Source organism: Epinephelus lanceolatus, chromosome 3, assembly GCF_041903045.1.
Source record: "Epinephelus lanceolatus isolate andai-2023 chromosome 3, ASM4190304v1, whole genome shotgun sequence".
Lineage (NCBI taxonomy): Eukaryota > Metazoa > Chordata > Actinopteri > Perciformes > Serranidae > Epinephelus > Epinephelus lanceolatus.
In genome coordinates, this window is record NC_135736.1 from 44439146 (window position 1) to 44465282 (window position 26137).

The 26137-nt window shown below is 41.1% G+C and overlaps 1 protein-coding gene across 44 annotated transcripts in view; it reads right to left on the reverse strand.

The window, feature by feature from the left end:
• The window catches only part of cacna1ab (calcium channel, voltage-dependent, P/Q type, alpha 1A subunit, b), a 201562-nt gene that overhangs the window by 48760 nt on the left and 126665 nt on the right, over positions 1 to 26137 (reverse strand). For all 44 annotated transcript variants that reach the window (XM_033623514.2, XM_033623513.2, XM_078166409.1 and 41 more), the window contains exons 26-32: positions 11789 to 11888; positions 9382 to 9542; positions 7853 to 7990; positions 5680 to 5881; positions 5399 to 5563; positions 4650 to 4760; positions 4201 to 4284 (exon numbers count right to left, since the gene is read on the reverse strand). In XM_033623514.2, the coding sequence (XP_033479405.2) occupies positions 4201 to 4284; positions 4650 to 4760; positions 5399 to 5563; positions 5680 to 5881; positions 7853 to 7990; positions 9382 to 9542; positions 11789 to 11888 (961 nt within the window). The remainder of the gene's footprint in view (positions 1 to 4200; positions 4285 to 4649; positions 4761 to 5398; positions 5564 to 5679; positions 5882 to 7852; positions 7991 to 9381; positions 9543 to 11788; positions 11889 to 26137) is intronic.

A 26137-nucleotide genomic window follows, 5' to 3' on the forward strand; every position in this document is an offset into this window, starting at 1 on the left:
CATCATCATCATCATCATCATCACAGCACCACCACCACATGTCATGGCGCAGCACGGATGGAGAACACGATGAAGGATTTCATAGTGCATTTTGATTGGATGGATTTTATCAGAGGAGGAGGAAGTGGGAGGGGCGTAGGGCGCCAACAAAGTAGAGAGGTTTAAAGAAAGCATGTAAAGAGATAGAAGAGGAAGACGGAATCATTATGGGTGTCATTAAAAAGGCAGTGAAACACAACTTCAAGTCAACAACAACAGTTAGAGAGTGATTTGATATACAGTATGTTCAGCCCCTCTTTGATGCCAGCTTATTCGCTCAGCTTTAGCATTGGATTACGAGCAGCTTGTTCCAAACAGGTCCATAAAGGCATTCTGGTTCACCTACAAAATGTGTGGTCATCTAATTTTGCAAGTTGAATGTATTTTAAGTTAAGTCATTAACCTTTAAGTATTCCAGCATTTGCAATGTTTGTGCAATACTTCCTCCCATTCCACTAACAAGTATTTAAATTGTCATTTTGATTGCCCGATTTTTTTCTGTGTTGATTTATCCTCAGTTATTGTGATATTTGTGGTTGAAGAGTTTGTTGTGTTCTATTTTTTTGGAAATAAGGGGCTCAAAAGTGAACTGCATTCCCTGTACTTATAAGACACAAACTGTGCTCTGGTATGTCCTTACAAGCTTAAAGGCCTGACACACCAAGCGGTCAAAGGTGGGCTGTTGGTGAGCATCTGCTGCACTCTTGGTGTGGTGTGTCCCACACTGTTGGCCCTAATTAGCTTTTTTTCTTCAGATTTGGCGTATTGAAACGGCATTGTGTGAAGGCCGTCTGCGAATTAAATCACTCTGATTGGCAGTTCAGCTCACAGCACAATAAGAGGAATGGAAGTGAGGAAAGTAAACAAAGAGCTAAAGTCAAGAGGGAGAGAGACCAAAACAATCTTATATGAAGTAAGATTATTTTTTTGCCACTGAGCTCTATAGCAGAGACATTTCTTGATGTTTTATGCTATTGTTCACTGGTGCACAATGAATATGCTTTGTTATTTCAACAATGGATTGTGTTGTTAATGTGCTAACTGGCTAATTAGCATCAAAATGGTCGTTCAGTTTTCCTTTATAAATGACGATTACAGACGACTGCCATCAGCTGGTATGAAAGGTATGTCCTCTCACACAGACACAGAAAATTTGTGCTTGTTGGCCGTCAGTTTGGTGTGTTCATGTGCAACTTTTGGCTGAGACAAGGCGACGTGAGGCAACACAGCGGGGGCCCTCATCGCTACTAGTTCTCTAAAGTCGGTTTGGTGTGTCTGGGCACTTAAGATAAGATCTAGGATCAGCATAAACAAAACAAAAAATAATACAACAGGGTTCCCGTATGTATTTATGGGCAAAATTTCAAAACTTTTTCATGACTTTTTAAGGACCCACACTAAATTTCTTTCTTGCCCCATTTGCCTGGCGTTTGTCAGATTTAAACTACTCAAACATAATTTTAGCTAGCTGGCATACGTATAGGCAGAGACGGAAAATGAAGAAAATGTAGCCTATGTGATGTGATGGTAAACAAAATGTCACACATCATGGCATATTAGAGCTACATTACGTCATCAGCTACAGAAAATAAAACTGCCATTATATTTCATTATGGAAGATCACTGTGACAATTTCATGACACTGAATAAAATTCAAAGACTTTTCCAAAACTTTCAAACTTATTCCATGACTTTTCTAGGTCTGGAAAATTTGATTGTCAAGTTTCATGACTTTTCCAGGTTTTCCATGACCATAGGAGCCCTGATCAAACTATCAATATTTTTTTCAATACCACATGTTTAAAATGATTTAATAGTATTGAAAGTACGAAGGTGAAACAAATAAACAAACAAAAAACATGTCTCAGAGACATGCTATTTGGATTTTCATCCCAAGGCTGCACAGATATTAACATGATCAGATATGTATTGGTATATTATAATTCTGGTATTGTGACAACCTTATTATATTAAGGTGTATATGTTGGTTTAAAGTGATTGACTGGTGAAACTGAATCCCCCCCACAGAAGTCAATTCGAGTGAAGGCAATGTCAGACAGAAAATGGAAACAGACCATTACGTGTTGACAATTCTGTTTGATATCAGGCAAAACTATGCCACCACGCAACCTGCCAGCTGGTGTTTACCAGCTGATACTAAGACTAGCTTTAACTTGACGTGCAAATATCAGATGTGCTCAACCAGCAATTTCGCTGCTACAAACTGACAGAGAATCAATGGGATGTCTGAGATGATCAGTTCACCGTTGAAAACACCACTGATGTCAATTACTGTCAGCTCAGACAGCTAACGTGCAAATTTAACACCTTCAACGTGGCCAGAGGGTGTCTTTCATCATCTGAAGACACAGTTATTTTGCAGCAATTAGCTCATTTACTCTTAATCAAGTCAGTGTGAATGAGAGGAAGACTGAAGTAAGTTCATGACTGAAACCCAGGCACAAAATTCAAATCACCGTTCGGTGTGAGGTGAATAATATACAGAAACTGAACAACAGAGAGGGGCTGAAGCTGCTAGTGAATTCCACAAACATTGCAGAGTCTTACATCTATATTAATATTACTATGTATAGAATAAACAACAGACATGCTGGTAGACAAGCAAACAACACAATCACAGTTAACAGTGAGCTAAAGATGACTGTGTCTGCATATGACAACACATTATAGGCACAACCTGTGAATTTGAAGGATTTGGGGTGAAAATATTGTCACAAAAAGAAGCACAGACCAGAAAAATATCACCACAGATTTTAGAGTGAAGCTTTTCATAGACTAATGTACACACATCATATAGACACACACGGATTATTGGTAGTTGCATCTGCTTGTGCCATTTAGTCTGACACACAACTATATCAAAATGAGCGGCTTTAAAGGAACAGTGTGTAAGATTAAGGAAGATTTAGTGGTGTCTAGTTGTGAGGTGAAGCTGAAACTTCTCCTGGTTAGAATTCCCTCAGTGTATATTGGTCAGGAGGTTTTCACCAGGACTGCAACCCATTCCAACACTGTTTAGCATGTCGGAGACAGGCCATTAGCCAAACACCTGCTAATGTGTGCTCACCTTTTCTCTCTGTTAACTTAAGATCCAGATGTTCAGGAGGTTTTCACTGGAAGGCGAATTATCCAAAGAGGTCTTTTCCTCTCCAAAACAAACACACCAGGTGATTAAAACTGTTTTTTTAGCGACGATGGTGGCAAATGCAATGATGTGAATGGCCCTATCTAGCGCCAGTATTACCTTTGTCAGTTCTGGGCTGCCGTAAAAACACGGCAGTGCAACATGGTGATCTCCATGGACAAGGACCCACTCCTTACGTGGATATAAATGGCTCATTCTAAGGAAACCAAAACACTACTACTACTAGAGTCTTATTTTCAGGTGATTATACACTAAAGAAAACATACTTATTATTTTATATTCAGTTTCTGTCAATATATTCCCCTAAATCTTACACACTGGACCTTAAACACCATGACACAGAAACAAAAATGTACAAAAGAATATTTTACTGTTTTGGGAAATACATTTTTTGCTTTCTCTCCAAGATATAGAAAAGAACACCACTCTCATGTCCATACGGTAAATATGACACTACCACAGTAGCTGGTTAGCAAAGCTTAGCATAAAGAAAAGAAATAGGGGGACACAGTTAGACAGGTTCTATCCAAAGTTTACATAATCCGCCTACCAGCTCACTGTTTGCCTTGTTATAGCTTGTATGTTTAATCTAAAGTGTAAAACTGACACAATGTGGTGTGTGCTGGACTGTTTCTCAACCAGGTTCAGTGACTTCCTGGAGTCTTGTTTTCACTGTGAGGCTGCCTCCCCTACTTTCAGCCCCACCTCTGTGTGTGTGTCTACATGGTGTGGTGACAATTAAAGCTCCACAACAACAATTACATCAAATGACTTCTCTAATTAATTAATTAATTAAAAATGTTTTTTGTTTTTTTTTACTGTAAAGAGACAAAGGAAACCAAATAAAACCAAGATCTAGCAGAAGACTGGTTTAGACACTGATAATAAGGAGAGATTATTCCTTTGAGTCCATCGAACCTGTTTCATAATATGACAGATAATCAATAATGTTCAGCTGCAACCATTATTTCGTCCAAACACTCCACAGCACTTACCCCTAGTTCTGTCACTAATATGTCAGTGATGCTCCCAATCACGGAGACAAAATCAAAAATGTTCCAGGCATCTCTGAAGAAATTCTGTGGAGAGAAAAGTGGGAGACCTTAACCCAATGAAAAGACAGAGAGATGGCAAAGGTAGCCAGTCGCACTTTTCCGGAACTGCAGCCAGGGGGCGATAAGGGACACGACCCTGGCCAGTGGTGGTGTTGTTACCGTGGAGACAGGCTGTAAGGAGGCTGATAGCGTGACTGCTGTGCGACACGGTATGTTCTGGGTTTTTCAGGGACAGGAAGAACATGCTCTAGATCTGTCTACCAAAATAACCCTCTTTATAAATGAATAATAGGATGAAACACTCAAGCATATAGACCGGGTTAACCTAGATAAGTAATGTGTGTATATGTGTAGGTGCTGCGTGTAAAGGGATCTTTTCTCAGTCCTACCAGAGGGCCGAAAGCGATGATCTTGAGGACTGACTCCAAGAAGAAGAAGGAGGTAAACACAATGTTGAGGTTCTGCAGTACCTTATCGTACGTTTTTGATGCACCGTCAAACTGAAGACACAAAAAGGAAAAAGAATGAGGACATTATAAGTAAATTCAAACATAGAAATTTAAAGCAGCATTCTTTTTTTGTCATAATATGATAAACCTTGCACACATTTGACACATTATGGCCTTGTAAAGTTGATACAGCTAACAAGTTAGCAAAACAGTAATTTTAGCTCTGTTTTGGTCTCCACCAACTCCTGAAGGAAATATTTACTGCTAAATGCCACACCAGCTGCGTCTATTGTTTTTCCAACCCACTCAAAATGAAACCACGCCCACTTCCACGTAACAAAAAAGCTGCCAGAGCCTGATAATTGGCTGCCAGCCTACTGCTAGCCAGCGCCATTAAAAGAGACTGCTGCTAGCTTGCTAGCTACCCCACCCCACGGTCCCTCCGCCTCACCGCCAGATGCTTGGAGACTATGGACTGAGATCAAGCACCCGACCGTGAGGTTTGCTCTAGTGTACAGTGTGGCTAATAAAAGTGAACTACAAAATTAAAATTGGGAGCCATATCTGAGAGTATTACATCACAGCAGTGTTGTTGTTAAATGCTTTTCCTGTGATTACACCAACTCTGAAATAACTTTGTGCTACAGTATACAACATGTGCCGAGCACAGATGCTCCACAGGCTTGTACCTTCATCATAAGGACGATGGTGTTGAGCGCAATCAGAGCCATGATGCTGTACTCGAAGGGTGGAGACACCACAAACTGCCACATGCGATACTGGAAGCTCAGTTTATTCTTCGGCATGTGGCGAGTCAGAGGCCTGGCGTTGATGGCGAAATCTATACAAGCTCTCTGTAGGAGGACAGGAAAGGAGGGAAGAGTTACAGTTATATTACTTTTTACTCTTTAGGAAGCTTTAAAAAAAAAAAGACTGTATCTGACTCAGAGACCTCTGAATCGCTCCTCACCTCATTCTTTTCTAAGCTGTAGTCCTCCATCATCTTATCCCCCTGTTCCTGGAAGGTGATGATGATGAGAGCCACAAAGATGTTTACGAAGAAGAAGGGGAAGACAACGAAGTACACCACGTAAAAGATGGACATTTCCATCCTATAGCCCGGGCTAGGGCCCTGATTCTCATAGGTGGAGTCCACTGAGTGCTTTAACACCCTGCGAGAGGAAGAGTATAAAAAATGAGTTATGGGTTTGGGGAAGTTTGTGGTCACAACAGCTTAAATCTATGCATTGGTATTTTGTGTGTGTTTTGATTAACATTTCTACTTTTTATTTGACTATTAAATAACATGACATTCCAATCAGATTTATGTAAATGTGATGCTTTCGCCTGCATCAAGTACATATTGGTGTATAAATGTATAGAATTTACAAAACAAGTAACAACAGTAATTATGTCATTAATCCACAGGCTTCACGGTTATAGTTTAAATGAATCTCTTTGATGAGATATTTCTCAGTATTTCAACTGTAATCATGACTGACAATGTCTCTAAATTTGCTGCACAACATTACATTAACAGCTAGACGTTTTGGGTTACAGCAGTTGTTTCTAATTACTTTTTCAAGACTACTGCTACGCTTCTACTCCATGATTAATAAATGTAGAGGCCAAAACTCATAGAATATGTGGTTACACATAATCAGGGTGTCTACGGGTGTCAGACACTTAAATTAAATGCATTTTAAGACCTTTCTGAGATCAATTTAAACAACGTTTAAGACTGTAAGACTGGGGGTAAGTAAAGAGTAAGTCGTAGTGAGTTAGGGTAATCTAGTTACAGGTAAGTGCAAGTGTCAAGTTCAGTTTTAGGTTAAGTTTAAGGTTGTTTAATATGTTTTTTTTTACACAGAAAAGCTTGACTCATTTTTACAAAAAGAAATTAAAGGATAGAAAAATGAAATCAGATTAAATGTTTATAGCAAGGCCTCCCTAATTCAAATTTAAGACACTTTTAAAGGTAAAGCGTGTAAGATTTAGGGAGAATTAGAGGCGTCGCAGATTGCGATCAACTAAAACTTCTCCCGACTAGAATTCGGGTCTGCCCATTGGTCCGACCATATTAAACCCATTGTTCCGAAGTCCCGTTGTTCGGAAATCATCATGATGCCCTGTGGTTAAGGTCTGGTTGGGTTTAGGCACAAAAACCACTTGGTTAGGGTCAGGAAAAGATCATGGTGTGGGTTAAAATGAAAAAGAAAGTGGCAAACACATAAGCTGTGAGCCTGCTTCGCCTCAAGCCTTTCCCAGCTGACCCAGAGCCGGTCGCGACGCACCATCAAGGCAGAAATATGCCCGCCGGGAGCTGTTCAGCACCGCGGAGAGCTCCCCACACAACCCGGACCCCAGAGTTAATAACAGGAGGTTATGGTGTTTCATTCTCTCCTCTCTATGACACTTGTATCTCGACCAGTAGCCTACTTTTGTTGCGTTTGCTGATCCTCTATGGTACACAAATACAGTATAACCTAGTATAATCACATATCGGAACAACGGGGCGTCGGACTAATGAGAGGTCGGAACAATGAGAGGTCTGAACAATGCTACGGCACCCTAGAATTCCTCCAGGATTCATTGTTTGGGAGGTTTTTACCTCCTGTTTTTCCACAGAGATCTCTTCCTCTTCAAAACAAACAGACCAGGTGAATAAAACCAGTAAAAACACTGAACAAAGCAGTTTTACATTAATATGGCCCTCTCTAGAGCCAGTGTTTGGTTTGTCCATTGTGGGCTACTGTAGAAAAATGGTGGTGAACATGGCCATCTTAATGAGCAAGGACCTGCTCCCTATGTAGATATAAACCGCTCATTCTTAGGTTACAAAAGTAGAACAATTCTTATTTTCAGGTACATTAAAGAAAACATACTGAAACATGTGGCTGCTCCTGTGACCCGGCCACGGGTAAGCGGATCCTCCTAAATTTTACACACTGGACCTTTATGGCCTAATATTTATAAAATTCAATACATTCTAAGACTTTTTAAGGACCTGCAGACACCCTGCACACATTTCCGCAGCCACATGACAAGTTGTGTGAAGGATCTCTGTTGGAGAGTGCATCATGAACAAGTTAAGTGATGCGTGTGTGTGTGTGTGTGTGTGTTGATGAGTGCATCCCACTCACTGTGGCCACCCCTCTCCAGTGGAGACAGTGAACAGGGTGAGCAGGGCCCAAGCCACGTTGTCGTAGTGGAAATCGTACTTTTTCCACTCCCGCTTCTGAGCTTTAACCTCATCTCCATTATACACCAAGAACTCGCCCCTGAAGGAACACACACACAGGATTTATGATGAAAACACAATACAAGTATCAATCAGTAAAAACAGCTTTAAATAGGCATGCAGAAAAGCACCAGGATTACCATACGGTCTTTGTTTATATCTGACATGATGAGACGTTAGGGTTAAGGTGGGTTCAGTGACTGTTTCTCATTGTAATACACAATTTATTGAACCTTCCAGCAAACTCCTCTAGGTGGCAGCATCTGCATATCTAATACAAATGACCAAGAGACTGAGCAATTTATATTTTTCTCATAACAAAAGTTGCTTTGCTGTGTTTTCTCACAAGTATCTGTGGCACTACATGAGCACCAGCTTTGGTGGTCATTTTAAAGCATGGCACTGAGAGTACCAATCTGTGCCGAAAGACAGTGCTGTCTGTGTTACAAGTACTAACGATGCATAATTAATGGTAGAACATGATGGTCTGGAGTTGAAACATTTTCTCTTAATAAATTAGAAGTACTTGGTACAGATGGTAGAAACCAGAAAATAGTTTGAAAATATAAATATAATGAAATGAAAAATGCTTTCGTTCCTGAGTGAAACTTTTAAATAGTTAAATAGTCTTTGTACTCAAATTTATGTGACAAAATCACTTGCTGCTGCTTGCTCCTGCTGTATTATAATTTTTTTTAACTAAAAATTGGACGAAGATCCTCTGTGAACATTTTTCTGAACCAAAGAGTCTGTTGGGTGAATTCACAACAGCACTGAGGTTTTTGCGACAGCTAAACCTGCACAAAAAGTACAAAAAGGTACCATGTAATTCTCAAAGCAGCTGCAAAAGGTGAAATACACCCCTGACTGCACTGCCAAGCAATTAACATTTCAGTGCTCCTGTGCTATTTGCATGGATTCAAATAAGGTAATATACACATTTGATACAGGCCATTTCTATGCCTCATTACAAATACAGACCAGTTTACAAAGATCAGTGCTAACAGTCACACACAGTTACAGTGAAATTGGTATTTTCAGAGAGTTGGTAGTAACCAAAGCACACTTATAGAGTGGGATATTAAATCCCAAATATAATTTCTCATCGTCACATTCAAATTCTTGCCTGAAGTCTTGAGGAATGCCTCTGCACCTTGCCAGTCAGAACCTGTAGCTCAGTCTGAAAATATCAGTTTTGTTTGTCTCTCTGCCATTGTTCTGCCAAGTGTGTTCTTGTCACAGAGGCAACATTTATACTTTGCCAAATGTATAATGGCAATCAGAAAAAAACGCTCTAACAGCTGCAAAACTTTATGGGCATGTTTGCACTGTAATATCATTTCTGCAATACCTTTGTGAATTGGAACTTAAAACAGGGCAGATAGTGGTTGCGAGTTATGTGCAATTCATAGCTTGTGTTTCCGAACCAACCTGCAGTCACGCTCAAACTCTTTGGATTCATCCGTGCAGTAGAAGAAGCGGCCTTTGAAGAGCTGCACGGCCACCACAGCGAAGATGAACATGAATAGCATGTAAACAATCAAGATGTTCAGCACATTCTTCAGAGAGTTGACCACACAGTCAAACACAGCCTGCAAGGAAGAGAAAGAGACATTAACAAACACATATAAGTTGTATTTGTCGGCTGATTTACCAGTGTGACTCTGCAGTGGGTAGCCGTTGACCTCATATATCACAAAATACTGAACGCAAAGGTCAGTGGTCAGTGCTGTCGTACTCTGATGACATTCATGTAACCCTTCATGATCTTTTAAAATACTGTACAACTGATAGTAATGGCGATAGACTCAGCCTATGATTACATTTGATAAAACTGTTTCACCCAGGTCCAGTGTGAAGGATTTAGTGGCGGTAAGGTTGTCGAACTGCATCTTCTTCCATGTGCCAAGCATGTACAGGAACTATGGTGGCCGACTCAAAAATGCAAAAACGCAAATGGTCCTATCTAGAGGCAGTGTTTGCTTTGTCCATTCTGGGCTACTGTAGAACAAAATGGTGGATGCTGTAGAGAAGGACCTGCTCCGTATGCAGATATAAACGGCACATTCTGAGGTAAAGGAAACACACCGATTATAAGTTTCAGATGATTATAAACACACATCGTCATTATAAATACATCGTTATGAATATCATATTCCATTTCTAACAGTAGACGCACCTAAATTCTACACATTGGACCTTTAAGGGCAAATCCACCCTTATGGTTACAATACATACAAATATAATACATTTGAGACATCGAGTTACATTTTGCCCACTTTGTCAAGGCCTGCCTTGTTTACTTCAGCTACTACTGATACCTGGAATTCTTTTAATCTACCTACAGTGAAACTGTGTTCTCTGTGCTGAAGATTTAAGAAAACTGCACTTTAGATCAACCAGGAAGTTGGTCTGTAAACACCACTAAATTTTTACAACACACAACGACAGTTTGAGTGAAAATTTAAGCCTACCATTCGCCTTTGTTTTCTCTCTTCTTAATGAATTTGGCTAATGGGGAGGTCTGTTTATAATGCGTCAAACTAGGGATGTTAGTTTCAGTTAATTTTGCTTTTGATACCCCATCACCCATTCACTGGTAAGTAAACAGTTTATTTTTAAGAGAGAGAGAAAAAAAAGAAATATTACGTAGTTCTGTGCTCCATTGACTCAGTGAGCTTTAGCGCTGCTTTTCAAAGCACTATCCATTCAGAGGTGTTGAAATTTTAACGTTTTGTGTTGTAAATGTTTTGCATTTTATTTCATTTTCTGCTGGCTTTACTGATATACAGTCGGCTAGTCACCTTAATATGCTGAAACATGGTTAGCTTTGATTGCTTGGCAGTGCCCACCACCCACGTCAGATGGGAGCTAAGTAAGCTAGCAGTGCTGCTAATTTGCGATTACCACAGGTAACACTGTCTCTGTGATGGGACGATGTTGCTGCAAGATATAGTGGCCACCCTCCAGCCATGGTGAGTAAGCTACTTCACTTTGAGCCGCAACCCCCCTTTAGCAATGTTAACTATTTTAGCACCGCTAGCTGTGCAGACACTGCCAAGGGTGCTAACAACAGTGTTTAAGGGCGTTTGCAGCTCAAAATTGAGCCCGTTACCGCCCCGGGCAACTTGGAGGGAGACAAAGCATGAAAACAATGTTTCAACAGCAACGCTGTTTGGTTGGGACAGCGTTACTAGCAGTTATTGCTGAATGAACAGCGCCACTACCTAGCCACCCCAAAGTCGGTAGCAGAGCGGTCAAGGCTAGCTAACTGGTGGAGATCGCACAAGTGGCCAGTGAGCACTATGTTTCCACATGTTAATGCTGTCTGTGTCCCTACAGACCCAGTCGGCATGCGGTGCGTTGTACTAAAGAGAGGCAGAATTTACCTATAGACCGACATGCGTAACTGGTCAAAACCTTCGACATCTCTAGACCGTCTTATGGTTTGAGTTTTTTGACCTGTTGGATCCAGTTTCAGCAACGTTGCCACATTTTGGGATCTAAGGAATTACTTTGGTGGGTGCAATGTTGTCACGAGGAATAAAACCAGTGACAAACGGCACAAAAATATGTTTAGACATAAAAGAGAGAATTCGTCATTGTTCCAATAATTATTAAACTGTTGCACACACAATAGATAAGCTGTAAGCCATGTCCCACTTCAGGGGCTGCATCTGCAAAGAAATAAAATGAATTATGATACTCGGACAACTGCAAATGATACACCTGTTGTGTCCTCTTGCAAAAGAAGGATGTCTTTGCTGCAGTCTTTGAAATAAACTTCATGTATGTAGCCCCTGAAGTGAGATGCACCAACAGGCCTGCTGCGCCCTACCTTTAACTTGGGGAGTCGTTTGATGGTCTTCAAAGGACGCAGCACCCTCAGCACACGAAGGGACTTGATTGTACTGATGTCTTTGCCTTTGCTGCTCCCCCTAGAGTTCAGCCAATGAACAACAACAATGTTAGATGAGAATTACATAGCAGACTAGAGGAATAAAGAGATGGAGCAATCATCAAAGGGCTCTTACTGCACCCTCTAACATAATGAAATATTTATCTTAACAATAACCTCTATAGTGACAATCTAAGTGACAGCAACACATGATATAACACTTGCAGTAGTCTTGTATAAAAAAGTACACTGCATCAGTGTGGACAATCAAAGCTCTTACAGTCTCTTCTTCTGCAGAAAAAAAGAAACTTTTAAGTGCACGTCAAACATGAAACCCGTGGGAGGGGAAGCGATCAGTTGCCTGACCGTTTGGTTTCATGGACATCAAGAAGCAGTATCATCATTGTTTGTTATAGTTGTCAATACAATAGACATTCACTCATTCCATATCGACAGGCATCTCCCGGCAGAGTGCCCAGCCAAACCTCTTTCTTTCTTTTTCAGTGAAACACGCTGTTCGGTTCTTCGGAAGTAATGGGAGTTTTAGATGTGAAAACATGAAACGTTAAGTACTACATGGCTAGGATTATGTTGATATAATCCTGAATTTGGCAACACTAAATGGACTGATTCTGGTATGTTTCACATAGCCTCCTTCCATTTGAATCCAGATTTCAGAAAAAAGATTTAGCATTCTTCTTCGGGTCAGGACTGCAACCTGAATCGAGGGACACAAGTGCAGGACAGGGAGGCTATGTGAGACTCTCGGGACATGTGATGCCGCTTGCGGAACACGCCATCACATGTCATAACACAAACAAACATGTTGCACCAATGGCGTCAAACGAGCCATGAGAGCGACCGGAGGAAACTGTTTAGGGCCGAAAGACAAACTCCTTCATTCGTGTGTTTTAATTCGCTTGTGAACCCCATAACTGAGCATTCTGCTCATGATTTGTGCACCCATAAACCAATATCACTGAGGAAAAATTGTGGTGTCAAGAGAGTAAATAGCCAAGTTGATCTTTACTGTAAGTGGATGGGCCATTTTCAAAAAAACAAGGCAGGAGGCGCCTGGATGCCTGCCAAGCCTGAGCAGAGGAGAGGTCGTCCATCAAGGCTCGCTCTTTAACTATGAACTCAGTTCCCGTGGCAGAAAACGTAAGACAATTCAATTCAAGGCTGATTGATTGAGTCTGAGCCTTGGAAGTTCTATGTGTATGCATGTGGGGGTTTGTGTGTGTGTGTGCGTGTGCGAGAGAGTGAGACTCAATCGATAATCAATAGGCCTTCCTCCTTTAAAGTTGAGTAGGACTGAGGTCTCTCTATCAGAGCAGCTTGAGAGTATTAGAGTAAAGCCCAGTAAGGCCATAGGTGTTAGAAATTGAAAACATCCTGACACACACACACACACACACACACACACACACACACTAGCATAATGATAAGGGCAACAGCTCTGTTAAGTCTCACAACTGCTGTATGTGTAGTACTGTATGGTGTGTTTGCCAAAATTACAGTGTTTCTTCAATAGAAAATTAAGGTGATACTCCACAAACAAAATCTATGTTTTGCACATCAAGCACTCAACACCTGTAGGTCTGAAAGGTGGCTGTAAAAGATTTCTATACTCTCTTCCTTCACAGAGCGAAGCAGCTGTTGAACGCTTGGAATCATGTCTACAATGAATGCCAACAGTGGAGGCTTTATGGTGGAAAAAAGTCTACAGAAACGTCAAACTGCTCCTGCAGCACGCTGCCTCATAACCTTTTCTACTGATCATCTATATGAGTATGTCCCAAAAGTATATGATGTAGCATGTCCCTAAATTCTCTCCATTTGTGTATCAATTACTCACCCTGTGTTACCTTGAAATCATGAAAAAAATGAATAAAATTCTCACATGCCGTCATGGTGAAGGGAGAATCCAAAATCAGAAGGAATTCATGATGAATTGAAGTCACAGCGGTCCATGTTTAACAAGAGCAAAACTATATTCAAACATCCATTTAAAGCCCAAGACTCATTTATCCAGTGGTATGCTCAGTACTTCCCTAACAGAGACAGACAGAGAGTCCTGTAGGATGGGGAACTGAACCCAAAGTGAAACTAAACTATGCTCTTTTCAAAGCCAGACTCCATTGACAAAAACAGTAATTTTACCTTGGTTAAGACAGGAGCTGCAGGTCTACTGCTGCCTTGATCAGTTAGTTTGTTTGTGTAATTGTGTGACTCCAGTGTGTCTGAACTAACTGTCTTAAACACCAAAGTCACACAATAACACAAACAAACAACCCATCGAGGCAGTGGTAGACCAGCAGCTCCTGTGTTCAGTGAGGTAAAATTAATGTTTTTGTCAATGGAGTCTGGCTTTGAAAAGAGCACAGAAAAGTTTCACTTCCACTTCAACTTTAAATAGTAAAGTTTTAGCGAAAATGCATGTGTGTGGGAAGTACCGACCATACGACTGGATATATGAGACTTGGATCGCATTGCATGAGTTGTGTGTGAGCGTTTGTAAACTGATGTTTTGAGATAGTTTTGCTGTTGTTAAATGTGGACCCCTATGACTTCAATTTATTAAGAATTTTCGCAGTTCTTGGATTCTTCGTTCACCGTAGGCATACAAAGAAAACAGCCTTTTCATCCCAAATTTAACGTGACATGGGGTGAACTATTCCTTTAAGGCAGACCCCTCTTTCAATTTGGTGTGACACAAAATTGAACCTGGCTCAACTTAACACAATGCAAAGTCCTCAGGCAACACACTGCGTTGGCCAATCAAATATGCACATATGAGTATATGTGTACATTTTAGTAGATTACTGTACTTTACAATGTGACGGGTGTAAATTTACAGTTTCCCTCGCAACTTTAAAGACAGAGGATAAAATGAACACAGATGTGAGAACTTTCTAAAGTTGTAAAATCCTGCCTTATTAATGCATTTACTTGATTTTAGTAACGTCACCATGCCTGATTTAGCCAAAAGGTTAATCTCCATCTGCAGCGATGTGGGTGTAACATTAGCCTGGGCAGGCTGATGTGAAGCAATAGTAATATAAACAGTCTTTTTGGCATCTGATAAGCCTTCAGACTCATAGTCGTATTACTTGACTACTTTACTTCCTGGACTGTAGTTCATCTTCTCATGTGGAAACACACCCACACTGATGCAACCCTTTGCATTTTTTTTTTAACAAGCAGAACTATTTTTGGTCAGAATGAGACTTAAGACTCCAGACAACCAGTTTTCCTGACCAACAGAAGAGCAACAGGTAGGCACGAATTGAAGCTGACCACTGCCCCTAACATGTATGACAGGCCAAAACTACAACGTTCTTACAGCCATCTTTTAAACCCTGATAGTGTTACAGTTTGATAACCAAAAGATAGACTGTGGGTGGAGTATTGCTTCTTTAATGTGTGCATTATTAACCATCTGCAGAAGTGGAATAATTTCTAAAAAAACCTGTGGACATCAAATCAAACCATTTAAATCAAACCCATCGACGAGACCATAGCGGTGTTTGAATGACTTCCTGTGGCATGTGGTTAAGGTGGTGAAGAATAAGACAGGCTACGATACGGCGAGAATGAGCACGAACGACCAGAAGAACAAAGAAAGAAAGAGAGAGAAGCCAATTTGATCGGGTGGTGGAGAGCAGGGGACAGAGCGGAGGAGGAGGAGGATGAGGACAGAGGAAGAACTTTACCGGGTGCTGCTCCTGTCGAGTTTCACCGAAGGTGGAGACAGCAAGAGTCAGTGACAGTGACAGAAAGAAAGACAGGGACAGAGACAGAAGAAGAAGAGGAGGAGGAGGCAGAGGGGATAACACATAGAAAGACAGACAGACACACACACAGAGACATACATTGATAGAGAAAGACCGACAAAGACAGACACAAGACAAGAGAGAGGGGGTTTGGTAGAAACAGGGAAAAATACATCCATATGAGAGACAGACAAAGAAGGAAGGACAGCAAGATGGCCATATTTGCTGAGAAACCCCCTCCTGCTAACACCCATACTGTATGCACACATAACTCTGTCTCACTCTACCTCCCCCTCCCACACCCATCTCTTGTCTCCATGACAACTGGATGGGATGTCTACATACCTGTCTCCTAAATTTGAGATAAGATAGTGTATTATAGCATATACTACACCATTTCTTAGTTGAACAAAGCATTGATTTAAAAGAAAATCTCAATATAATTATAGAAAGTACGGATATTTTATGTGAAGTTGTATTGCTGTGTATTTTCTGTATCTTGCATTCTAATTTTATGAGTCTATAGTTTAATGGTTTGTCTTAGTTTTGGTGGATTTTATAAGGCTTCATGATACGTAAGAAAAAGGAAAATGTACTAATAACATCATATTTCCCTGTATCTAACAGCAAGCTAGCTAACAGTAGCTAGCAATTTAGCTTTCTGCGTCTGTCACGTCAGGTACCGCCCACATTCAGCACAACTTTTGACTTAGTAGGCCATGGTCATTCACGTGCATTTTCTAATGTGACTAATTAAAAAATTATATTGTTACTTGCATCAGCGACGCTGTCTAGTGTGCCAATAGAGTGTGCCAGTAAACCCAGAACTCCGTTAGCGCTTTTAGCACTTCCGGTTCTCTCGTCTAAAAGTCAATACGTTTTTTGAATGGGATTTTGGTAAAATGCCTCAAATAAGGTCTGTGGTTAACAAAAGCTTAAGCGAGTTTCAGGTTTTGCTCTACGACATAAAACACGTCAGTAAATACTTGTGAATTTTGAAGCTTTTACGTGTCGTAAAAAAGGCAGTTGCTAACAAGTTGCTCAATACGACTACAAACCCTGTCGGGGACATTAAACGTCATCACCCCCGAACAGGCGAGAGTGCTGGCAGTCCGCCATTACAGCTTCTTATTTAGCTTAAACAGTCCGATTTCCCCATTATACAATGTTTTTAAAATAAAGCGGCCGAAATCAGTTGAAAGCTTAGTGGCGGTGACGTCAAGAGTCATGCAACTGTGGAGTAGTCATGTAGTCCATTAAAGCCTAACGTTAGCTTTTTACTTCTGGAGATCGCATTTAAGCTTCAAATGCGGTATGAAAGGTGTTCATATGTGAAGATTATCTCGCTGAAAGTAAGTAAGTATCATAAACTTGTGTTAGCCACAGAGCTTATTTTCTGACATAATCCAAAACGCAATGCAAAAATCACATTCACTTTCTCTTCCGGGAACCAGCGCGATGCTAAACTTCCGGGTTTTGACGTCAGCCCTGGCACACTCTATGGAGAGTCTTTTCAGCCTGATCAGTCCGTGCTGACTGACTGACGATTTGACAGAATTTTCCTTAGGTGATAGAACCGCTGCTTTAATGATAAACACGTCATCTAATGGTGTTAGGAAGGCAAGTCTCTTATATTATTTTATTTAGTGATATATCATTTTTGGGCAATTAGTATTTATACTAGGTGGTGTTAAAATTGCCAACCTCTTTGAGCCAGTTATAGAGCTTTGTTTTGTGCTGATATGTGGGCGTATCTGAAGTTTAATGGTAAATTATTATTAAAGTGACAGTTTGAATCTTTGGAAGTGAGGTTGTATGAGGTTCTTATCCATAGTCATTATATTACATATAGATGTCAGCTGGCACACCCCCAGTGTGGAGAAGCAGGCTGGAGTATGCAATAAAAAACTTATTTTAGCCACCAAAACAATATCATTTTAAATGTAGGCTGTAATTCAAATACTCTCACTGCTTTACCTAACCGCCAGACAGCATTTTCGACTGCGAACTGAAGCAATTATATCGCTCTCTTCAAAGCCAGACTCCACTGGGAAAAACAATGATTGAACATCATTGAACACAGGAGCTGCTGATCTACTGCTGCCTTGATTACGTATTTTGTTTGTGTTATTGTGTGACTTTGGCGCTTAAAACAATTAGTTCAGATTCACCAAAGTCACTTGATAACACAAACTAACAGTCATTTTTGCTCGCTGAACGCAAGAGCAGCTGGTCTACTGCTATCTCGATCAGTTAGAGGGGTGGCTGTCGTGCAGAGGTAGGGCGATCGCCCACCAATCAAATGATCAGCGGTTCGATCCTCCAGTCTGCATGTCAAAATATCCTTGAGCATGGTAAATGGACCTGCAATTGTATAGCGCCTTTCAAGTCATCCCACCACTCAAAGCGCTTTTTACACTACGAGTCACATTCACCCATTCGCACACACATTCATACACTGGTGGCCGAGGCTGCCATACAAGGTGCAACCTGCTACTCAGTTTTAACACACACACACACCCATGGAACAGCCATCGGGAGCGATTTGGGGTTCAGTATCTTGCTCACAGATACTTCGACATGCAGACTGGAGGAGCCGGGGATCGGCCGCTGATATTCCAATTGGTGGACGACCCGCTCTACCTCTGAGCCACAGCTGCCCTTCTAACTGATCGAGATAGCGGTAGACTAACAGGTAGACCAGCTGCTCTCGTGTTCAGTGAGCCAAAATGACTGTTTTGTCAATGGAGACTTCCCTGTTGGAGCAGTCTGACGAAAAGATAAAGTGGTAAAAATATTCTCAATATAGTGTACTCTTAAACTAATACTTATTTTTTTAGGTGGCTAAAATATATTTCTTTTTGACACATCCCTCCACTGCAGTACATTGCTTAGATTCCATGTCAGACTCAAGCCTGCTTCTCCAAACTGGGGCCATGCCGACAGACATCTACTGTAATACAATGACGATGGGTGAGTACCACATACAACTCTACTTCAAAAAATCCAAACCATCCCTTGAGATGGCAATCATGTGACAGGGCATCTCAAGCGACGTTACGCAAAACTAATGCAATGACTCTTGTAATGAAGTACTTTCTACATGGAGTAATTAAGTCAAGCACTACACTACTTTTTGAGTATGACCCCAACACTAGAGATCTATGATAAGAGTACTTGGGTGAATCTGGCCCCTGGCTGAGACTCTGGATGTGCAAACCCTCCTTGCCTCCTGGCTGTCTTCTGCTGTGGCCTGCTGTGCTACCAGCTCTATGAAGAATTACCTTCACGGTTGGAAGAGGAAACTCGATTGCTGCATCCATTTACACCGATCCTTATCTTATCACACCATAATGATCAATTAGACCAGGCCTACAGCACAAATTGCCCTCATTAGATTTGCAATCATCTAGTGGGATTTTATCAAAGCTCTTTGCATGCACATCTGCACTGGGGGGGAAAAAGGCGTTAGATCTTTACAAGTGGCCGGTTCCAGGTTTTCTTGACATTAGAGCACATACACTCAGGACAGCCATCGTGAGTGGAGATTCAAGAAACCAGGATTTGTGTGTATTGTCCCATACACGCACACCGTCAATAGAAACAAAAGGCATTCTCACAGACTACTGTGACGGCATGCAGTTCTGAGTCAGTGGTTCATTCAGCATTTATTTGGAGGATGAAGGGAGCCAGAAGCGCAAGTGTTGTGTCTGATACCTCTAGAAATATGAAGCCATTGCACTCTGACCATGCTAAATCTCCTCTCTGTACAATGGTTCTGTGATGTATCTGCTTTGAAACAATGTCATGCGTCAAAGTGAGATTTCAAAGGTGTGTTTGAAGACTTTGCCCCGTTATGCAAAACTGTACTGTAGCTCAGCCCTGGAGCAGATGGTGGGAGCGCGGAGACAGAGGGGGAGAGATGGTGGACAGAGACGAAGGGTGGAGAGAAGAGGCAAAGATGAGGGGGACACTGATGGGAGAGCATCCTAAAAGGGAACGGAAAGGGCGATTAATAAAAGTGAGAGGGCTGAAAGGAGGGGAGGAGAGAGAGGAAGGGAAGGGGACCAGTGAAGGAGGGGAGGAGGCATCCTTATTTTGGCAGGGAGTCATGCTGTGGAGGGTGCAGCGGTGGAGCGATATTCAACTTGTTTTGTGCAGTTGCTGCTTGGCTTTTTCTGCCAATGTGATATTTAACTTTGATTGAAAAGCTACACTTTTTGCTGTGTTTGTATGGAGTTCGTGGCTGGTGTTGCTTTGAATTCGTAATTTTACTTTATGTCAAAAATTGCATTCAGATAATTAAAAGGTCCAGTGTGTACGTTTTAGGGAGACTTAGTGGCTTCTAGTGGTGAGGATTGCAGATTGCTACCAGCTGCAACTTCTCCAGATTAGAATTCCTTCAGTGTTCTTTGTTCAAGAGGTTTTTAAAGGAAGCCGAATTATCCACAGAGGTCTCCTCCTCTCCGAAACCAACTGACCCAGTGATTTTAACCAGTAAAAACACAGAATAAGGCAGTCTCACGTTACAAATTAGTGTTTCTCCGACACTGTTTGGCATGTCGGAGACTGCTAATGTGTGCTTGAATTTTTCCATGATACCTCAAGACCCAGACTTTCAGGAGGTTTTTATTGAGAGTTGAAAACAAACACACCCAGTGATTTAAACTGGCATAATCATTGAATACACCTTACACACGTCGTGATTTTTGCGCCCTCAAGTCTGCTGTTTTCGATGTAGACAAGCAACATGCGCACGCAAACGACAGAGCGATGCCGGACAGAAGCCTGAGTGACATGAATGCGTCTCTGAGTGACTATTTTTCAGGGCACGACGGCTGAACCCTGAGATAAGCAGAGTTCAACTTTTGGATCACTGCAGCCGCATGTGCTGAGGAACGACCAATCACAGCCGACAGATATTTTTCCCATCTTCCATAAATATCAATCTGTGATAAATATGGAGAAGAAGTGAATCATTTTAGTGCAAGGCTATCTAGAGTTTCACATCTGTCACATGGACAGAATTCTAGGCCTACACAATTAAAAAACCACGCCTGGAAGAAGTTCAGCTCTGCACTCAGGATTTCAGGTAAGTAGATTATGATACGGTGCTTGTTAACGTTGCTTAGCGACCTCAGATGCAGCCTGCCTCTGGGGCCCTTAAAAGTTGGCATGGAATAAGCACAAGAGTTGCACTCTGGCCTGACCTTGGGGGTTAAAGACACAGCACGTGTACAATTAACCCTAACCCTACTAAAGCAGTTTCACTTTAAAAAATCTGTGTTTTTCAGACACTGCTAGTCATGGAGGGGCTGCTAACGACAGTGGCTGACACGGAAATTTGAAAATGCAAATGGCTCGATTTAGAGTCAGTGTTTAGTTTGTCTGTTTTGGGCTACTGTAGAAACATGGCGGAGCAACATGGCGGTCTCCGTAGACAAGGACCCGCTCCCTATGTCGATATAAAGGGCTCATTCTAAGGTGACCAAAAAAAAAAAAAATCTTATTTTTAGGTGATTTCACACTATAGAAAACATGCTTATTATATCATGTTCAATTTCTGCCCATATACTCCCCTAAAGCCTACACACTAGACCTTTATATAAATAAATATTTACATATATGTATAGATAATCATTCCAATTTTCCATTTCTTCTTGTTCAGAGTTATTAGTTGTGGTGCTATTGGTAGATCTGATACAGTCAGAGTGGAAGTTCATCGCTCTTGAACTTTGACGCAGGTGTGAAATGTTTACTCAAAGTAGAATATCACTTTCAATTCATACCACCTGTCTTCTGAAAGCTTCTTCTTAAAAAAAAACCTGTATGTGCACCTTCCTCATCCTGCTTCCTGCTTCATTTACTTTCACTGCTGTCGGTTTCCTTGAACTCTGCTCACTCTGCATTCAGGTTACGAGCAACTTTTTTGTTTTAATACTGTCCAACAGCCAGCACAAGTTTGCTTTTCTTCATTTAGAACGAGAGGCTGTAAATGATCTCGTTGGACAAAGTTATAGGTGAAAAACAGTTTTTCTGATTATCAAGAAAGCAAGTTGTTACCACTGGCTGAGGTTTCAAGTTGCCGGCAGTGTGAATGCATAGTGACAGTGACATTGAGAACAGGACTATAACTTATACATGTTACTAAAAACAGAGGAGTCATGTGTTCAGACTGAGTGCGAAGTGAAGTCATTAACACCGCTGGCTGTGGTGCGGTGTGAGATGTCTTCTTCTATTCTTTTTATGTGACATGTAAGTCGAATGCTTTTCAAGGCATTGTGGGATAACAGGCAGAAGAAGAAACTGACCTGAAATGTGAGAAGGTAAAGCTTTAGAATTTTTTTTTAACTAACTTTGCCAGAAGTGGCAGAGGTGGTGTTGCATCCATAGCCGTCCCTAGCTGGACGCATACGCACTGATTCCAGCTTGAACTGAGGCTGATCTCAAAGTTTTACCAGGAACCCCAGGTCCAACAGTTTCTTACCTTTTTCTTCTGGTCTCTGTACATTTAAGTGGAGAACACAACCAACTTTGAGATTCCTTTTGCTCAAGGTAAAATATAAGATCGCAATTTTCTATATATTTTTCTTACTGTCAAAAAAAAAAAAAAAATCCCATAGAAAGACCAAAGCCAAAAACACATTGATCAAACTAACCTACTGTTGCACTAGATAACATATTTTTTTATACAATGAACATACTCACTATAGTTTATTTTAGGGATGCACAGATTTATTGGCCGCACATTGGTATCAGCACATATTCACCTTGTTGACTGCCGTCTGCTTGGTGCCAAATAAGATGACATTCACCAATGGGAGTGGACAATTTTTTTCATTTTGCGCAGGGCATGAAACTAAGGGCGTCCTGTCATCCCGTGGACAAAGAAAACATGTTTATGATGAACAGAGATCTTTTCCCAGGATGCCTTTGGGGAAAAAAGGATGCAGCAAACTCACTATCGACGCATCAAGGGACCATATTGTTCCCCTGATAATGCTGCACTGTGAATAACAAATCCATGGCATCTAGTTAATTTTAGCTGTTGGCAGCCAGTCGCAGGAAGTAACTGCTGGCAGAGTTTGAACTGAGTTACATTTTGATGCTTTCAAGCTGTATTCAGTAAAAGTGAGTATTGGGTGATGATAAATTGTAACGTTCTCACGATGTGTTCAATGTAGTGGGGAAGTGTAGGTTTAACTAGAAAGATGAATAGATACAGTTGTTTGAAGGAGCAATGTGTTGTTAAAATAGATGCAGTCAGGTCCATAATTATTTGGACAATGATACAGTTGTCATCATTTTGGCTCTGTACACCACCACAATGGGTTTTTAATGAAACAATGAATACCTGCTTAAAGTGCAGACTCTCAGCTTTCATTTAAGGCTTTTTTCAAAAATGTAGTATGAACCGTGTAGGAATTACAACCATTTCTTCACACAGTCCCCCGACTTTAAGGGCTCATAAGTATTTGGACAAATTAACATAATCATCAATTAAACAGTCAGTTTTAATACTTGGTTGCAAATCCTTTACAGTCAATGACTGCCTGAAGTGTTGGACACATAGACATCACCAGATGCTGGGTTTCTTCCCTGGTGATGCTCTGCCAGCCCTTTACTGCAGCCGTCTGCACTTCCTGCTTGTGTTTTGGGTGTTTTGCCCTCAGTTTTGGCTTCAGCAAGAGAAACGCATGCTCAGTTGGATTCAGGTCAGATGATATGACTTGGCCGTTGCAGAACATTCCACTTCTTTGCCTTAAAAATGACTTTGGTTGCTTTTGCAGTATGCTTCAGGTCATTGTCCAACTGCACTGTGAAGCATCGTCCAATGAGTTTTGAAGCATTTGGTTGAATCTGAGCAGATAATGTAGCCCCAACACTTCAGCTTTCATCCTGCTGCTCTTGTCAGCAGTCACATCATCAATAAATACAAGAGAACCAGTTCCACTGGCAGCCATACATGGCCATGACATAACAGTACCTCCACCATGCTTCACTGATGAGGTGGTGTGCTTTGGATCATGAGCAGTTCCTTCCCTTCTTCCTTCTCTTGTCTTCCCATCATTCTGGTAGTTGGTCTTTGTTTTATCTGTCCATAATATGCTGTTCCACAACTGTACAGGCTTTTTAGATGGTTTTTGACAAACTCTAATCTGGCCTTCCATTTTTAAGGCTAACCAATGGTTTACATCTTGTGATAAACCCTCTGTATTTATTCTAGTGAAGTCTTGTCTTGCTTACAAGAGCAGCAGGATGAAAGCTGAAGTGTTTGGGGCACCATTATCTGCTCAGATTCAACCAAATGCTTCAAAACTCATTGGACGATGCTTCACAGTGCAGATGGACAATGACCTGAAGCATACTGCAAAAGCAACCAAAGTCATTTTTAAGGCAAAGAAGTGGAATGTTCTGCAATGGCCAAGTCATATCATCTGACCTGAATCCAACTGAGCATGCGTTTCTCTTGCTGAAGCCAAAACTGAGGGCAAAACACCCAAAACACAAGCAGGAAGTGCAGACGGCTGCAGTAAAGGGCTGGCAGAGCATCACCAGGGAAGAAACCCAGCATCTGATGATGCCTATGTGTCCAACACTTCAGGCAGTCATTGACTGTAAAGGATTTGCAACCAAGTATTAAAACTGACTGTTTAATTGATGATTATGTTAGTTTGTCCAAATACTTATGAGCCCTTAAAGTTGGGGGACTGTGTGAAGAAATGGTTGTCATTCCTACACGGTTCATACTACATTTTTGAAAAAAGCCTTAAATGAAAGCTGAGAGTCTGTACTTTAAGCAGGTATTCATTGTTTCATTTAAAACCCATTGTGGTGGTGTACAGAGCCAAAATGATGACAACTGTATCATTGTCCAAATAATTATGGACCTGACTGTATTATATAGTAAAAAGGCCTTTGAAGCAAAAACGTTTTTCACGTGAAAGGAATCTATGTTAAAGGCTGTTTCAGGCAGTGTAAGACAGTGTAATAAAGGGCCGAATAACTTCAAAACAGTTCAGTTATTTTTTATAGTGAAGGTTTCTTTGTTTCCCTGGCACATAAGGGGGAATAAATAACAGAAAAAACACAAAAGCAACAGCAAGAAAAACATTGGTATCGGTACCTGCATCGGTATCGGCATCGGTATCGGTATCGGCATCGCTATTGTCTATCAGTAGCGATCTCAGTCCAGAATTTCACAATAAATGCATCCCTAGTTTAATTCGAGTCATGTCAAGGCGATCTTATTTATATAGCACAATATTATAAATCATAAATATCTGTCAGAGGGTGTTACAACCTATACAGCGTACCAAAACATGTGTCCTAAGACCCTGAAAATCTCCCCATAAAACTTTTAAGGGAGGGAGGAAATAATGAATGAATCCTCGGGAGGGGTCTCTCTTCTAGGATGGACCAACATGCATGATCCCGTGTACACCGTACTGCTGCCTTAGAAGTTCCCTTGAGCACTGAAGGTGTTTTAATTTGGGGCTGAAACTAGCTCCCAACAAATCCACTGTTTACTCCTGTTTGAGTCAAGTTTGTTTAAAACAACAATGCCCAGTTGTTTTTAAGAATTCACTAGCTGTAATTAAAGAAAAAAAAAACAACAATATATGAAATTATATATGTAACACATTGCGAAAGATTTACCTCTTAAGCAGAAACTAATGTGCCAAAGACAGCGTAGGAATATCAGAACAAACTGAGAAATACACATTTGTTATAGTTTGTTTTGGTCTTTTCATGGAACTTGTTGACAGTAAGAAAGATTGTAGATAACACCAGAACAATTTCAACTTGCACATTTTGATCTCCGTTCATGCCACCTCAAGCAAAAACCGCATCAGTTTGAGTCTCTTGTGTATCTCCATTAGCTTTCCAGGTAATGGCGCCACCTCTAAAAGTTGTTTTGCATTCAATCTGAACAGACTTTGACAGGAGCTATGAGCTCTAAGATTCACAGAACATATTTAAGCACATTCTTTGCCAGTGACTGACCGAACATCATTAACCTAATTCTAAGTGATGCAGTCTGCTGCATCTCAGGTTGTGTTCAGGTTCATGCAGTCACCAAGGCAGACATGCACTGGACATCCACAGAGCTGAGGAGGATGCACACACAAGCTTCTTTCTCTCTCACTCACTCTTCTATTTTTTTTTTCCAAAGACAAACACATATTCAGTCCCTCCAGTTGCATATATCATACATATTTAATTCATATGTATTTATCTATACACTGCCTCAGCATGATAACAAATCATTCCACCCACCACACCCTGCCCCAGCATGCCTCCCTCCTTCCCTCCCACGTTCAGTCTGACTTCCCTGGGTCGTGCAGAGGAAGGAGAGTTAAATACCTGAGCCTCCGGGTACGTTAACATGGTCAGAACGACGGATGAGTATGTGTGTTTGAGTGTGTGTGGGTAAAGGAAAGAGAGGTGGACAAGGCGATGAGCCATGGTGGTGTTCCTCCCCTTGGCGAACAGATAGCCTGGGCACTTA